This window comes from Struthio camelus, chromosome 2, assembly GCF_040807025.1.
Source record: "Struthio camelus isolate bStrCam1 chromosome 2, bStrCam1.hap1, whole genome shotgun sequence".
NCBI classification, from domain to species: Eukaryota; Metazoa; Chordata; class Aves; order Struthioniformes; family Struthionidae; genus Struthio; species Struthio camelus.
The window spans coordinates 41,396,523-41,414,633 of NC_090943.1; the positions used below are offsets into that span (position 1 = coordinate 41,396,523).

The following is an 18,111-nucleotide window of genomic DNA, read 5'->3' on the forward strand; positions in this document are numbered from 1 at the left end:
TACTCCTTTGAGCCTTTTTCTTGTTTTTCGCATTTTTAGTTCTCATCTTTCCAAATAAGCACTGTATCTTTATCCCTACTTTCTCAGAAAGGACATTGAGATGAAAAAAGAGGAAGAACACTTTTAAAATAAATGAAAGATGATAAATACCTTGTACTTATATAACAATCAAGAAAAAAAGACCAGATTTCAATTTCGATTACACCAGAGTAAAACACCTGTAACTTTTCCAGCAGTCCTAGAAATATACCTATAATTGCGCCAGAGTAGAATTTCTACAAAGTAAGTCATATGAAACAAAATTACACACATTTCCAAAGTCACAAAAAACGTAAATATGGTAAAATTTGTTTAGTAAGAAATATATTAAATGAGCTAGAAATGGCTAGAGATTTTTAAGCCTGCAGCTCTTGGAAGAGCCTCCTCACTTGACCTAGAGGCTTGACCTACAACCCATCTTCCTCATTAGAATAAAAGGTTGCGCTGTGGTCCAATTTGGTGGAAATTGCCCCTCTCCCAACAATTAACAGTCTCACTTCACAGCCTACTAAATTTAGCAATTTTATCTTCCTTTTTATTGCAAGGTGTTGTCAAAAGCTGTTCTCTTTTTATTTTAAATGCTGCAGTCCAACTGGCTGGGTTCAGACACGGCGCAGAGTGGCGGGATGCTAACCCTCCTCCTGGACTGCAATGCTGCTTCCTCCCAACGTGCAGTTCTAAACCTAATCTTTTATTTTTCTCTCTGTAATAGGCTGTTGCTCATTATCATAATTGGAACTTCCAGAAGATAAGATTAGAGAAGGCTAATCAGTATGAGTGTACTGTATCTGCAAACATAAACCACATAGCGCTGAAGCCTCATTAAGTGCTCTGCTAGCTCAGATCCTACAGCCTTCACTCACATCGTTCACAGTTCCCTCACAAGCAGTCTCACAGGGAACAACATCTAAATTGTGGGACCCACAAATCCTCCTCTGGATGTATAATCTGACTCCTCTCTGGGGTGAGACCTCATTACACATCACCTCCCCACCCAAATTTCCACTGGAAAGAAATCTGCACAGGCACGGAGGTGTGCCTCACCTGGTCCGCTCCGAATACTCCACGTGCAATGCCTCAGCCCTGCTGCTTAGTGACACACATGTGAGTAAGGCCTTCTTCAGCACGAGTAAGGTTTGCACACACTAATTCATCAGGTTGTTGTTTCATATTACATTACATTTTCCAGTTTCTATAATAAATACAAGTTAAAATTGCCAAAAAAGTACTATTTGCCATTTCAGTGCGAAAGCAAAAGACACTTTTGTGTAAAACGCAGGGAAATAAAAGGCAAAAACAGGAAGCCATTATATGAGCACTCCGATATGCTACCAGCAGTGTTTAACCTATGCCTTTAATATGGCAGAAACTCCTGACTGTAATGACAAAAACTAAAAGAGGAACTACGTTATAGTGAAATTGTTCTCTCTGAACCTACCATTAATATGTAAAATAACGAATTAAAATACAATTGCAATATGATTTTTAACACAAAATATTCTAACTCAGGGGGATTGTGCACAATAAATCAAAACAATCTACGTCACTATTCGAAAATGAAAAAATATTTCTTCTATTTTCTAGGTAAACTTGTTAAGAGAAAACTGATTGCAAACTCAGTTAGACCGAGGTGATAGTGTTGCCACTGGTTCACATGTGTGAGCGTTAGTATTGACAGTGCAGACTTAACTTCAGAACATTAATACTGAGAATTATATAGAAATGTGCATATTGAAAAGTTATTTGTTTTTAAGATCACATCTGAATTAGACTAAGTCTTAGACAGAGAGGTACCACCTATGCATACCTTTTAACATGAAGGAAAAAACCCTCTTTGTGTGTGAACTTATCCTGTAACCGTTAAGTTTTGTATGCAAAAACTGTGTTTACTGAGTCAAGGAGAAAGTCAATACAAAGAACTCCTACCAAGGAAATGGAGCAGAAGGTAAAAGTAACCTCCGAGCTATTTCCTTTTTGGCACTTAACATGGATACACTGCAATGCAGATCATCAGCTGTTACATAATGGAATTCTAGAGGACAGACAATGAGAATAAATCAGCTGACACGGGAACATTTACCTCCAGTTTTTACATCTTTTTATATGAAACTGACTTGCTAAGAAGCATTCAATGACTGAAAAAAAGACCCTCCCCTCCAAACTGTGTAACACTTCAACTTAACTACCTGTGTGTGGAGCATAAGCTTGCACTAACAAAATCAGTGGGAGCAGGACAGTAGTTAGAGAGAAACTTTTAAGCACAGCTCTACATGCACGAGCGCCCTGGGTTTCTGGTGGGAGTCTGAGCGCTTACAGTTCAAACCACCGCTTAGCAAGAAATAAATTGTGCTTCTGACTGAACCCTGCTTCTTTTACAGGAGAGGTGTGCTGGAACTGGTGTATTTCCATGAAAATGTCTGGACACACTAAAGGAAGTCTTCAAAAACATAAGACTAATCCCACCAAAGGCCTGTTGGAGATATTTGTATCTTACCTGACGTCCTGGGATGAACTGTTGCTTTGTCATAACAGATCCCTTCAGGACATCACTTGTCCCCTTGTTCTGACTGTTGGAACAGTAGTGGTCATCTGCTATCGTGATTTGCTCATTTTCTTCAGCTTCCAGTTGGCTCTGGTTGAAACGCAAGGAACCTTTCAGAATATCCTTGATCTGTTGTTGAACGGGAGGGCAAAGAATGTAAGTTAGAAACTTGGAAGAATTCTAAATTTTCTGAAGCTCAGTGCAGAATGCTTTCACACATCATTTTTCCATAATGTTTGCTTTGAAGAGATAGGAAGCAAGTCAATGTTGTTACCTGCATTAGTTAAAGATATAAATGTCAGTGAAATGTGATCGTATCAGATTTTGGAAAACAAGTATCCAAGAAAGTTAAAAAGAACAAAACTGCTAAGATTATTCCCTACCTCACACTTGTAGATTTAACACATCACATAGTTCCTGACTAAATGTATTTCAAGGCTCAACTCAGTAGCATTCTCATTTTAAGTTTATAGCAATTTCTTTTCACTGAATGACATTCAAGTGTTATTACATTTACATAATGTGGTCAGAAGCATGTATTACATGCTTAGTATGCACATTTTGCATTAAGAAAAATGATGGTGTGGTTAAAGCCCAGAACTTGGAAATGCACTACCTCAGCTCTTTGATATTGCCACAACTTTTCAGGGAGTAAATGTGCAAGTCATTTGAACTCCTTGCAGCTTAGTTTCACCTTCTAAATAAAAGTACTCCGCAATGCCTGATACATTAGTATTCGTAAAACAGCTACAACAGAAGACAAAACAGTAGCATAAAAAAAAGAATAAAAAAGGAGAAAAAAGAGAAAGGATTAATAGCACTGTGGGATACAAGAAGGTTAAGTTAATCAACAGTTATACCTGCTTCAAACCAGCCAGGGAAACCAGAATTTCATCTTCTTTTTCCAAGTGTTCTTGTAATATAACTTCCTGAATATTTCCTGCAACATCCAAAAAAGAGAAATCTCCTGAATAATCTCCAATGTACTGCCAACTTACAGTGGACTTATGTTCTCAGAACCAAACTCTGTGACTTGCTAACACATTTTCACACATCAGCCTAGACACTGACAACTTCACTAGTTGTGTGGATTAGGTCAGTCAAAGCCTGTCACTGCTGTCAAGACTCCTACAATAATGCCATGCTGCTGCTGGACTTCTATTGCCTGAATGTACCAATGGACTCTTGCTCTGTTGGTCCCTAGAAGACAGTTTGGCCTCTACAGCTCACAGAGTTGCATACATGTTTGATTCCATGAATGCTTCGGAAGCTCTCAAGAACGTTTACAGGAATCTGCTGAGCTCTTGGGATGGGTTAAGGTAGGAGTGCAGTAATTTTAGTCCAGATCCTGTGGCCTCTGCAGATGCTCTTGTTTTATATAAAAAGACTGAAAGTGCCGTTCCTTATCTGACCCGTTATATTAAGTAAAAGACCCAGGGCTGAGCAAAACCTCACCTCTGACAGAAAGAGTAGTATAGTACTGGCACTTTAGAAGACCTGTCTTCCATACCTATGGAGCTGTCCTGCAGGACCACACTTCGGTATGCTGGTATATGGTGCTTGCTGGGGTCAGGGCTGGAGGCTGGCTAACACATCAGAGATGGACCTGTGACACATCATTTTGTGAAAATTCCAGGCAAAGCTGTAGGCCAAACTAGCCCATAGCTCAGATAGCTCTGCAGACTCTTTTAAGCCACATTAGGTCGTTCCCCAGGCTCCTAACTCCTCCCTTCCTCCTCAGTTCTCTGAGAAACAGCAGCGATTCTCAGCAACTCCTTTACAGACTGAGATGGAATCTGTCAACTGAGGATGAAAGGACATGCTTTTGTGCCACTCCTGTCTTACATGCATAGAGCTAAGTACAAATACTTCAGTGACATTCACTTGGGAACAATGCTTTGCTGGCCTGAATCCAGTGTCGCAGGTGCTAAACAACTGGAGCTTTGTATCTTTAATCCACACATGTTGGTTTTGTTTGTTTTTAAACATATCCTACCTGTTGTCGGACCAAACCAGTGCAGAGCAAAAAACATTGTTACAGGTTATGCTGACAAAGATGAATATGATGCTGCTGACAACTTTGACATAACATCAGGTTTCAAGGAAAAATATTGAGCAATTTGGCTTAAGTTTTGTGTTTACAGAATAAATGCAAAAGCATGAGATGAAGGAGGCTGGAGAAGGAGAAGACAGATTACAAGGAGAAATGTGGATTTAAAACTTACGTATAAAGACAGAAGTTTGAAATTATGGATGGGCGAGAAAATTTAGTTGGTATAAATGCAGAAAGGGCAAGGAGGGGAGAAGATCCAAGACTAAAGAAGTGAATAAAAGAGGTCAGAGCCAGAAAAGGAAGCAGAAGATAAGAGCTCAGGAAAGGATGTAATCAAGGTTAAGGGCAACAGTGGGGGTAGGATACCTCAGCTTTGCGCTGGCAGCCTATCTGAACAAGAAGATCCAAGTTTACATTACTTAGCACTTACATACGTAACTGTATGAATTGACAGAAAGCAAAGTTAATTCACCAGTGTTTTTTTTTTTTACATTTTACATCTTAATTGTCTATCTCTCAATTTGTTTAATAAAAGATAATAGTATTTGCTGGCAAGTTTTAAAATGTGTTATTTACAAAACTGCTACTTTAAATCTTGACTTCTATTGTTTAACAACCAGTGCATTATTTTCTACTTTTGAAAGGTTCAGAACTTTGAACATCAGAAGTCCAAAGTCCAAGTCTTCCGGGGCAGGTAAATAATGTTTAATCAAAACCTGAGTCACTGAATTCTACCGTCTTTTCCATTTCTCAGCATTAAAAAAATTTATATGATCCCCACAGATATTAAAAGTATGCATTAAAAGCTCAGCTTTGCATAGCGACTAAGCAGATGGAGCAAGAAAATAACTCAAAACATACCTCACATCTATTAAAGACCAAATGTGGGAAATTTAAAATATCAGGAAAAAAAGAGTGTACAAAAGCTGAAAGTCATTCTATATGATGTGGAAATAATCTACTATTATTTCTCTTCTTTATAGGTATATTTTAAGACAGTACTTCAAAAGAAAGAAAAAGAAAACATTGTTTCTATATAAAAGAGCTGTAAGTGTGTTTGAATAGCCAGTATAATGAGAAATTTCTAACAACTTATAAACAGAGCTATGATAGTTAGCTAGCAGTAAAAATTAATTAAAATGTTCGTATCATCACATATTTACTTTAGCAAGATTAACAACAGATTTCAACACTAGTCTCAGGGAAAAAAAAGATTAAGAGAGAAAAGACTGGAAATACAGTAAGATTTTCTGATCATGAACTAAGTTGATCTTCTAAAGTTATTGCTTGAATTTGCAGTTTGTTTTAAGGTGCAGTATGGCACATCTTAGATAAATATTGCTTATTGTTTTTAATCAGTTCAAATGATTAAGAAGTATTTTGGAAAAAAAAAAACTTCACTCAGTTTGCTCTAAAACAAAATTGTAGACTCAAGGAATACCCTTCTTTTTAACATAGGAAAATGTGCCAAGATGCAAATCACTATAATCAACCACTTTCCCCCTGCAAATACGTAATAGGTGAGATGCAAGGTCATAGAGTGGAATTTCTTTCAGTAGCACAAGGATAGAGAATGAAAGTTTTTCCCTATGGATTTTCTCAGTGGACTTTTCTTTTTCCAAGTGTTCCCTTGCAGTGTAAATCGCTGCCAATCTACTACCCTCATCCCCCTTGAATGCACAATTTATTATCTATCAAATATGATAAGTAAATGATAAGTATGGAACCCAAATTTATCAGTGCTTACTCTCCTTTTCCCCTGGCTAATGAACAGAGAGGAAAAAAAAATTTTCCTTAGAAAAAAGGGTAAAGACCACCTGATTTTGCAGGAGTGCCTCTGCAGGCTCATCCTCCTGTTAGGACCACCCTTGACGATGCATTTGGGCTGGAACCAGAGGTAGGAGGAAGAGGAGGGAGGGTAACTGACTTGGTACGCACCTCCACAGCCACGTTTCGGGGAATAGCTGGGGCCAGGGGCCCAGCAGTCCTCACCTGGCTGGCTTTCATCTGAGCCTCGTCCCACTCCCGGGGACACCTTGCAGGACAGGCAGTTTTAGCGCTGAGATGAACAAGGAAACTAAGCTCTCAAGTGCAGACAAAAGCCTTTGCCTTATGTTACTCTATCATACCTCAAAAGGTACCTTTATAACCGAAAACACTTCAAAAATACTAGATCTGTTAGGAGTGCTAAGGAAGTAGTACGTCTGATATGATATTGCTCAGCTGAAGGACCTTCATATTAACTGAACAGTTGTACCAATTATTCTTCCTTCACAAGAGATGTTACGATGTTTTCTGAGAAACTTATGTGTATGAACAAATTGGTCATATATTGATTTTTTTCCCTAGCGGTTTCCTTATCTGATGGCTTATAATAACACCTCACAGTTTGAATTAATACTTTTTCATAAAATAGTATTTTTTCATAAAACAATAAACAACAACTTTTTAAAGCAACAAAAACAACTTTTTGAAAAAAAATAATGCAGATATCGAGTAGGAACTGAGAACACCTTCCTGCCTGTAAAACAGACACTGACATGACGAATCAACAAAATTGATTATGTGGCTTTCAGATTATTCAAAACCCAATTCACTCTGATTCTATGCTACAAGCATCAAACTTACTGAGATGGCTCTTGTCATTCAAAAGCTTACAAAATTCCAACTTAAAGTATCATTGAATTCAACTAGTTGTGACTAGATTTGTTTGTTTTTTTCTTTTAGCAAAATTTCATTTAGCTGATGCCAAATGCTTTCCAGAGATTTCTGTTTCAGTGAAGTTCATCGCAGAGGAAGACAAAGGGTGAATTCTGCATCCCATCCCTGATTGTCAGAGCACTGCTGTGAGATGCAGGAGATCCCAGCCACACACGTTACATGGCTCTGGATTTGTTTCAACACAGCACAAACAAATGTATAAGTTTCACAAAATGAACTGGCAAACCTTAGTTGTACTCTTCAGAAACACCAGAGCCATAAAAGCCGTTACTCTTTTCAGAAGTCAGCTACATTATCCACTACTGAGGCTGCCCACAACCAGGACACATAAGCTAATGGACAAATTTTATATAAGTGTTTAGAAATAAGTTTGGAAACTCATTGTCAAATGAGCAAATTCCCTTAAGTTTGACAGATACTGGACCAATTAATCAATAACTATTTCCTGATTAATACTGTGATAGATGGCCTGGATATACTTTAAAGCCAATTGTAGCTACACAGGAATAATATGCAAATGCTTGCATTTTTGTTCTTCTTTTCTACAAAACACAGAAAACAAGGTATCATGTACTGATCTGGGTAACAAGAGGCTAGCTGAAATAGCTGATGCATTAATATGAAATGTATTTTTCATTTCCCACTCTTACACTTATCTCAAATTATATATAACTTCACACAAACATTCACCGAAATAGTAGTTATTTAAAAAAAATCCAGATTTCTATTTCTTCTCCCTAACTTAATTTCTAAAATTTAAACTCTTGAAGATATCTCATCGTTCTGTGCCTAAAGACGAAAGAGCAGAATTATCCACAGCAGCTTGTGGCAGTAAAATTAGGGAAGGCTTATGCTCTTTGGTGGCTGAAGGGCTACACATTGCATGATGATGTGCACAATCACTGCTGACTTCCTTAGCCAGGGAAAGTGGCTGTAAAAACTTTTACAATTAGAGGTCAAATTTCCTCTTTGAATGTTGAAAAAGTGGTATGTTCAGCCTAATTATTTTAGTTGCCTATTAAATCAAGTAACTGATTCACTGAAAATTTTGCAGGCATTCAATAAAAAAAAACCAACAAAAACCCATCAGAACTGTGTTAAATGAAGACAGGCAGTGGCATTAGCGGGAAAACTAGTCTGTAGGAGACAAGGTCTTCTCAGGCATCTCACGTCTGTACACGTGGAAGAAACTGTACCTGAGAATAACTTTTAAGTCCTTGTTCTCTTAGGTTTGTTTTCTCCTGTGCTTCCCCACTGCCTTTTTGCAGCACATCTGTCTCCTACTGATTTATATTCTAACCTAGCCAATAGTGTCTTTCCAGGAAGACAACACCTGCTGAGAGAAGCTAACTAGAAATAGCTGCAAGCTTTATTGTGACGGCTGCCTTTCCAGTGCCAGCTCACGATCAATGATTTGTAAACAGTCAACAGTGCCAGAATCATGATAAATCTACTTTTTTCATCCTTGCCTGCTGTTATTGAGCACAAAGTTCAGAGTCAGAATGTAAAAGTACATTCTTCTTACCAAGGCAATCAGCAGTAAGGAGAGATAACCTCTAGTACTTCAGGTTTACATCTTTCCAAAAGAGGAGAGCAAAAAAAGCTTCCTACAGACATCAACCCCTCTGTTTCAGGCCACATAGCAACATAGTTACACATCCCAAACCTTTTGTCTGATCCTTTTTAGGAAGGCAGCCTTTACAGAAAACACTTCCAACATTTACTGTATAGTACACTAGTAAAAGCAAGACTTCTTTTTTACTGGCATTAGAAAATAAGAAAACATGGATTGGGAATTTAGCTTCTGATAATCAAATTTCCTCTATTTTCAGAATACTCATTGCTAATAGAACTGGATTGGATTTTGAGCAGGAAAACATATTCTCCACCCATACTTCTTTCCAGCATTAAAAATACAAATGATAGAAGTTAAATTTCCTTCTCAGACTAAAGGGTTTGTGATTTTAGTGCTGAGGAAGGCAATACCAGTAAGTAGCCTAAATATCATCTACCTATCTCACTGTGGATGCCATCTTTTTTTGTGACAACCATGCATTATGTTGAAAGCATCACTTAGCAATGTTTGAACGTTAAAGAATTTAAGAATCTTAAAAATGTGAAGTGCTACATCCTTTCTGAAGTACACATTCTTTAAAAACACTTATTTTAACATAAACTGTGCATTTGTACAGTATGTACTTCTGATTCACATATGTGTGTCATGTGCAAAGCACTAACACTTTACCAATATTTAATGTGCAGTAATACCTGTGACACCAGTTATTCTGTTATAGAAAAACACACGGTAATAAGTCACCAACTATCAACTCATAGCAATGCACAGAACTTAGAGAAACTTAAGAGAAAACTTAGAGAAAATGAGGTTGGAAGGGACCTTGAGGTCATCTTGTCCATCCTTCACTTAAAGGCAAGATCCATTCTAACTATGAACTATAATCGACACGCTATAAGCAAATCTTGCTTAACATATACCTTAGGTCCTATCGGTGCTAAGATGCACTGGGGCAAGAGTGTATTCCCAGACATCCTGTGCCTCTAAAGAGAATATCAAAGGGCAGAGGCACCGTGCGTCCCCTGGCAGGTGATGGAGCATGCTCTTCGTATGCAGAGCTAACTTTCTCGGTGAAATTTTGACCCTGATGATAGACTGTACTATCTCACACTCCTTACGTGAATGTACAGTCATGATTATAATTAAGGCAAGTGACATCTGTGTAGCAGCTATCCTTTAATGCACTACAGATTCCTTCACCTGCTTACTAAAACTCATTGCCTGTGACTACCAAGTCCTGCTAGGACCACCAACCTCTGAGCACTTCCAAGCAATAATTTTTCTGAAAGCTCAAAGCAAGTCTTTTCTCCCTTGCCTTCTGCGGAATAGTTCTTTTCCTCTTGCTGTTTCCATTCTCTAGATATAAAAAAAATTACTGTGGTGTGAAGAGACAAGCAAACGAGAATTTGTCTTGCATAGGTGACAAACTTAATAGGCATAAGAAATAGCAAGCTACCCGAAGGGAAAACTTTACTATTTCACTTCCTTACAGTCTAAACATTTCCTTCATACTGCACTAGATTGTAGACATTACACCTTAAAATTGCTATGGCTGTGTAAAAGGCAGTCATTGTAGATCGTGTGGAGGTTTCTAACATGTGAAGTTTTCTGCTTTTGCAAGCAGAATGATTTACTCAAACATCATTATGGTAAATGCCGCATAAAAACCTGGATAGATTGAGAGTTTTGAAACCAAACATCCATAAATGTCTGAAGTTCCATTTAAAGCATTTTTGTTTTAAAGGACATTTTGTATGATGTGTGTCGTACATAGAATAAATGGCAGCAAACTGTGCAAGTCATTTTTAAAGCTTTCCACGAGGTCACTTTCTCCATTAGACAATTATGATGTTATCTCAAAGCTGTGTTCATAAAAACTTTGGAATATATCACCATGCATTTTCCTTTAATTTTTTACTGTTTAGATTTTTGCTTATTTGTACAAAAAATAGTGTTGTTGTTGTTATTAGCTTCCATTTTTCTGTCAGGCTAATTGCTTACGGTGACGACTTATTGAAAAACTCAGCATACTAATTATTTCATTCCAGTCGGCTTTAGCGTTTGACCTGTATGAAGAAACTTGCCTGATGTTCAAGCATTACGCATCTGGCTACTCATGTGTGTGAAATAAGTACATCCTGCTGCATTTTGACCTCTTTTCCACTGTAAACATTTTATTATCAGTGGCTACAGTTGCATACTTTATTCTTTAACAATTAACAATCACAGAATGTATGCTCAGACGCTAAAGTTAAATTAAAGCCCTCATACAGATTTAAGGCACAGAAAGTTGGAAGAGTGCTTACATGACTCAAAAGAACTCCTTCAATGAATGACTCGCAGTGGATCAGAACCTCAGACGACCTCTACAGTTTTGATCAAATACATCAAAACTAGAAATAATTAAATATTTATCTGACTGAATAATTGATATTCAATAACCATAACTGAATAACTTGCATTGGGGGGTGTGTGTGTTGGTTTTAGTTTGTGCAAGTTTTGCCTAAGTAAATAGCAATATATCGGACCATTACTGGTTAACATATTGCATATAAAAATTTACTTTGCATTTCTCAGTTAAAAAATACCCATACTTTCCTTTGCTATGAAGCTGCTGAAACTGTGTTGCCATTCAAAAGAATGCTGCAGCTTATTTCCAATTCAAATCAACAGAATACCCACGAATTAAATCTTGGATAGTTTTTGATTCATTTGAGGTGAACTGAATGTAAATGAAGACAATTAATACTGGCATAGGAGACAACATATACACCCAATATGTATTACCAACTCAACTACTGTGGCTGATCCCTTATTGAGTAATACGTTTCTCACAGCTATGCTAGCCTGGAAGAAAGGCTGAAGCAGCTAAATGCTACTAAAGACTACTCTTTATTAGGAAGGAGTACTCAGTTTGAAGCAAGCACTTTCAATTTTCAGGTAGCGTAAACAGGAAATTCTGGACCCTGATTAAAACTATAGGGATTTTTCTGTTCTCTATAGGGACAGTGGTTGCTATAGCAAAGAGATCTGCTTGAACTGCCATCTCGAGGAGGCAGGGAAGGAGGAGCGGGGGTGATTTATAAATGTCACTATGTACCATTCCAACTCTTTTGTGTTTATTATCCCCACCTTTTCTATAACTTATCTTTTTCCTAAGTTTTTGAGTACATTATGATTGTCCCTTGGTTATTCCTTCATTTAAGGAATCTCATTCTATTAACTGTATTTTCTCTCTTCATCACAAACTTTTCTTTCTAACCTTTTACACCTATGCCTTTTCTGTAACAGAAGAATGCATTAGTGTCAAAGATGCCGTGAAGAGACGGGGCAGAACTCCTAAAATCAATGTTGTGCTATCAGAGGCTTTTTAGGCATTCATGGAGTGTATGTGGATTTGGGGCAAGAAAATTGCAATTTCTATTTTATTGCTCTTGAGAAGTTTGATGTCAGGAATGAATGAAGAGTACAGTATATCCACAGTATGAATAGTTGCCCATCAAATAGTCTGTCTGGTAGAAAAAACTAATTTACACTAAACATTGATTTACACTGAAAAAAAAAAAAGAGTTATTGTGAGCTCCGAGACCTATTTGCTTCACTTATTCAGAAATCCTTAGGATGGATTATTGACAGGAGTGCTGGATCTGTGCCAAGATTCTAACTAAAAAGTAAATTAATTCAAGTCATGTAGTTACATCTCCATTAATGAAAATAATTAGAAATACATGCAAAAGGAAAGTTATTTTCCTTTGTTTACCTTAATTTTATTCCCTGCACATTTCAGTGTCTTGTTCAGATTTGATAAATTAACTGATTTCCTGTTTGCTACCTCTGCATAGTTTTGAGTCACGATGCTGCTCGGTCCTGAAGATGGAGACTTCTCAATGTCACTCGGTCCACCTACCTACTGCAGTCATCTTTAGCCAAAACAGGAATTCTCTAGCACCGTTCAAGTAGCTCTATGCCATTCATCTAATACAGCTAGACCTGGACTAGGAAATAAAATCTGTGCTAATTTACTGTTTCAGTCTTAATATACGTCTAACTCCTGGCACAAAGAAAGGAACTCTGAGCTTTTACAGTGCAAACACATCTGCTGATCTGTAAACCAGACCCTCCCTTTTGTGTCATTTCACTGTGCTGGGCAGATTCATTAATCTACGCTGTGTTTTGCTGCATTCTAAAAACGCCATTCAAATTAAGGGTCAAAATGTAATTTTAAGGAAAAAAACAAATTTTAAATTGTTCTTCCTGAACAAAGAAGAGAGAGAGAAAAGGAGAATGCATTTTACTTTTGGTTGAAAGTATAGGCTAAAAGAGAGAGTAAATGGGGTATTCAGTTATAGTTTGTGAACTATCCGCGTGAGACAACACCACTAGTTTATCTTATGATGTAGTTGGTAATAAAGCCGCAAACATTGCTTTAAATTTAAAGTAGACTCTTTTTTTAACTCTTTTTGACTTTAAGAAGGAAGATAAACCACTACAACTCGTGGGAATTAATATATTTTGCTACTCCAGCAAATTTACATTTCAAAATAAAAGAAGTTACATAAGGCTTATCCATTTGATGACATGTATTTCAACATGATGGGGGAACATGAAAGGCTACACAAGTGAAAGAAACACATCACACATACCCTTGCTCATCTGCTTGGTATTACACAACATGATTAAAGTGAGTTAAATTAAGGGCAGATCTTGAAGAAAATAAAACGGTGGCTACAGTCAGGTTCTGCCATAAGAATACCAAAGATCTTTATGGAAATAATGGGGAAATTAACAATTTAGTCATGACAAAGCTTAGCTTCTAGCAAGGTTTTTTTTCCTCAAAACCTGAGATCAGAAGATAAATCAATGCCTAGGAGATGCTGGGAAGGAAGAGGTGGACTGTCAGCATCCATCAGCAGCAGGGAGATGTTCACTACGCCAATGGAAGGAAGCAGCAGGCTGATGGAAGTAAGCACTGTGACAGAAATTTGCTAAAACTTGCAAGAAAAGATGGTAATTTAGGTAACGAGGACTTGTAGAAGCGTTAATATTTTAATCTTCTTCTCTGCTTCATGAAGACTACCAGAGTAAAAGGATTTACAGATGCCTATCACAGTTGAACTGTTGGGTTTAACACAGTTGACACAGAAACAAATTTACACTTCCATTGTTCCTACATATATCTAAACAGCACGTGCACAGAAGCAGGAGCCTGAAACCCAAACCATACAACAAATATTTGTTTCACGGTAACCATTTTTGTATTTAGTTCAGTAAATTTGTTAATGATGTTCTTTATTTGTATGGGATTTTTATAGAGTATTTTACATCTTTGCTCTTAACCAAGGGAGCAATCCCCTTAAACCCGCAGGACTGCATTCGATGTGTCCTTTTTTTACTTACAGCACTTCTAATCACACTGGGTTTATAAAGTATGGATTATATTATGTATGTCCCAAGCATAAGGAAACTCCTTTAATGCACTTATTACCTCAGTAAATGATAAGGTATTTCACTCCAACCCAGGGCAGCAAAATAATTTCCATTTCATTTTTATCCATACAAAAGTTTCATAACCTTTCATCTTATCACATGAAACACAAAACAAGAATTCAGTACCACATTGCACACATTTTACAACTACTGCATCCAGATCTATATTGGGCAACACATCAGCCTCTAAATAACCAGCAATTAAGCCAACTTTATACTCTCCCTCACTGCAAATGATCTTTATAATGAAATGCGTCCCTGTAATAATTCTACTGACTGCTATAAGTGGATTGGATGAAGTCTTATAAGCCTATCTAATTAAGCTTTTAAAGGTGCTTTTTCACACAATCACTAAAATTATACTAGCATCTCTATCCTGTAAGTTTCTGACCATGTATTTTTACCTTTTTCCTTCCTTGCTCACTGTGTTTGCAATAATCACAGTGAAAAGGTGGCTCTGAACTATGCGGAATAAGTCTTCCAAATAGTGATTGTCTGGGAGATGTCAGGCAACGTAATGTGAATCTTACAAATGCCAAAACTCCCCGATGACTGTGGCAGGGACACGTCCTGTGATCTCATCCAAAGAGCTCTCTTTGAACAGTAAATCACCCAGTTAGTTAGGTAAAACATTAGCTTCTATTTTTTGTCAGTGTGAAGCTATAACTTCCCAGCACCCTGTAAACATGTGCAGTATCTACAGGCTACACATAAAAGCCTAGAGTTGGCAGTTGATTGCAGTGGCAGAATGTCAGCGGCATTTAGAAGAACTGGGAATGAAAACTTCACCTTTCCTTTTTGCTCTCCAGAATGCATATACTTGTGGAAGGGCAGAGATGTACCTGAATACTGATGAAGGAAAGAGTAACATATTACACATAGTAGAAGTCATATTAGAAAATGCATTTTAAGGACAACCCAACCACCTCTGCACCGGTAGCTCAGAGGATTTATTTGCTTTGCTCAGCTGCAGCCAGCATGCTTAAGCATAAGGATATTAGATGTGGGTCAGAGTCGAGAGGTTTTTTTGATGCTGCCTCCAAGATAGTAAGTCATTTAAAAACCTGGATTTTGAGCAACGTATTACAGAGACCCACCTGAACGTCTCTCTGGTAGCCAGCTCAAGTTTGCTAGTGCTGATATGGAGATGAAGTTAATAAAATCAGGCAGATTTACGTTTATTCTATGTAATTGGGTATCTTTGCACACATTTCTAAGGTGTTCTACGGAACCACGTGAGATAACTCTTCGCCGAGCTGGTTTGAGTCCTCAGGGCTTATTAGCTGAGGCTCTATGCTGTGAGAAAGCAGCTAAATTGCTTCTGCATCTCAGGGGAGGCAACCTGTCTGCATTTACATAGTGCCCTAAGCAAAAGCAAGCACGGAAAAGCTTAGTTTCTATACTTTCATAACCTGATAAACTGCCCACCACAAAAGAGCAGTTTCTATATAAAGACCCACATATCCAAGTTAATACTGAACCCATGTTTCTTTAAATTGCCTCTAATGAAAACAACTTCCTGTACTACATGTCTAATTACTGGGTAAACTTTTACTACGTGGGGGTCCGAAACAGAAGTCTCTGCTGGAAACAAGCGTTAGTTTCTTCCGTCTTAAGAACACTGATGATGAATTGGTTTCTGTCTCTTACAAACAGATGACATCTTAAAATTCACCTCTTTTCCCTCTGGAACAGAACTGGCAAGTTCAAAAACTTCCTCCACCACCTCTCCTATTAGCACTTGCCTATGGAGGATTGATACTTCTCCGGAGTTTTGATGCAGTTTTCGTTAAGAGGCTGCGCTTCAGGCCTGGGCTGGAAGCCTGCCGGAGGGCACTGACAGGCTCCAAACCCTGACGGTACGAGAACAGCAGAAGGGGTCAGATGGCAGCGTTATAACCGGTGGCGTATGAGCTGCCATTTAATAACACACAGTGATACCCTGAGACTGGGGCGTAATAAAGCTTTGCTTTTTGAAACCCTCCACATCATTGACTTCACGTTGAACCAATACATCATGCTCAGCTCCACGTCAAACGTGAAGGAGAACAGAGGAGCCTTCCAGCAGGCACTACAGGACCTTTTTAGTGATGTTTGGCTGCAGATCACTTAGACAAATTGTTCATGATCTGCTCTAAGACATCAGACAGAAATCACATATATCTAGGAAGAATATTCTTCTGAATGCATTTGATAGGTTGGTGTTTTTCTTTCCATATAGTCAGGAAGAAACAATCAAAATTCCTCAAAAAGTAAATAACATTATGACAGGGTGTAATATTGTAATATTTAACCAGTATCTTAAAGCTTTCTGAATCACTGAACCTTGAGGTGCACAGAAAAGTACCTTACGGAAAGAAAAATACTAAAGAACATTACCATATTACTAAAGGCACCGTGGACAATATTATTTCCTGAAAAAGGCCAGTATATGTGAAAAAGAAACATCAAGAAAATGTATCTGTGATAATGCTGGAGCAGTAATAGCTATAGCTACTCCAATTTTTCTACTGAAGTAATGCTCTGCATTCATATTCTGAACAAAGCTGCAGGACAGGCTTACAAGACTGGATGTATCTTCATTTTATTGATGGGAAAATTGAAATACAGGAAAAAAAAGTTTTTTTTTTTGAAAGCTATGACCAGCTTGTGGAAAAGGGTGGTAACAGAACTAAAATCTGCCTTCTTCCTTGCCAGCTCTACATATACAATTTAAACATTAGCTCTGGGAGGCATTAAAAGATATTCCACCTTAGCAGACATTCTCCAGGGTTGAAGGGAGAGGGGGAGGAGAATTAAAGCTCATCTAATGCACAGCCCTAAGAAGGAGACCAAGATCACAGAATGACTTTCCTCCATTTTCATGAACAAAAACCTATTTTTGCTTTCTACACATAGTGCTAAGCAGTAATATTCCTGAACCATCCTTCATTTCCATAGTAACACCCCTCGATATTACAAGCAGTTAATTATGTCTTTGCTGTGTGGTACCCTGACTGTGTGGTTAATCTACGGAAGTAGATGAACAGTGAATAAAAGCATTTTTGAACACATAAACAAAATAGGAACTGCTGTTCTATCCCTCCGGTTTTTCCTCATGTTCCATGAAAACAAAATGCGATATTAGCAGATATTCGCTGAAAGCTATGGTAATAGAATATTTTTGGTAAAGAAATGTGATCTCGTTATATGACAGAGAGGAAAATTTTGACTAAGATTTTATTTTAAAAAGTTATTTCCTGGAGATAGCACATAAAAATATATCTCAGTTAACTGGATTTGATACAAATAGATCATAAATTACTAGGGATTCAAAATGGAATAGGTGACTTAATGGTTATTTTGATCAGTTCTGAACAACTTGAACAATTCTGATACATGAAATCCTCTGTCACGAAGTAATTGTCCCTGATTCTCATAAGGATGCTCCCTTGCAACTGAAAGAACCTGAAAAATTCTAAACTGTTTCACTGGAAATTGCAAGAGAATATTCCATAATTGCTTGACATTCTACTTTATTGTACCAATTATATAATTCTGTGGCAAACGGTCACTGGATATGCACTTTTTACAGTCAAGAATTATTACTGTGTTTTGTTAAAAACTGACCTGCAAATATAACAGAGTTCATGCGGGAAAAAGAATACTGACTGAATAATAAAGTCTGAAAAAACTCTTTAAAATGTCCATCTAAAA

General features: G+C 37.6%; 1 protein-coding gene across 16 annotated transcripts in view; it reads right to left on the reverse strand.

Moving 5' to 3' along the window:
• TBC1D5 (TBC1 domain family member 5) overlaps positions 1 to 18,111 on the reverse strand; it is a 328,685-nt gene that overhangs the window by 6,976 nt on the left and 303,598 nt on the right. For all 16 annotated transcript variants that reach the window (XM_068935353.1, XM_068935344.1, XM_068935349.1 and 13 more), the window contains 2 exons: positions 3,442 to 3,521; positions 2,534 to 2,710 (listed from right to left, as the gene is read on the reverse strand). In XM_068935353.1, the coding sequence (XP_068791454.1) occupies positions 2,534 to 2,710; positions 3,442 to 3,521 (257 nt within the window). The remainder of the gene's footprint in view (positions 1 to 2,533; positions 2,711 to 3,441; positions 3,522 to 18,111) is intronic.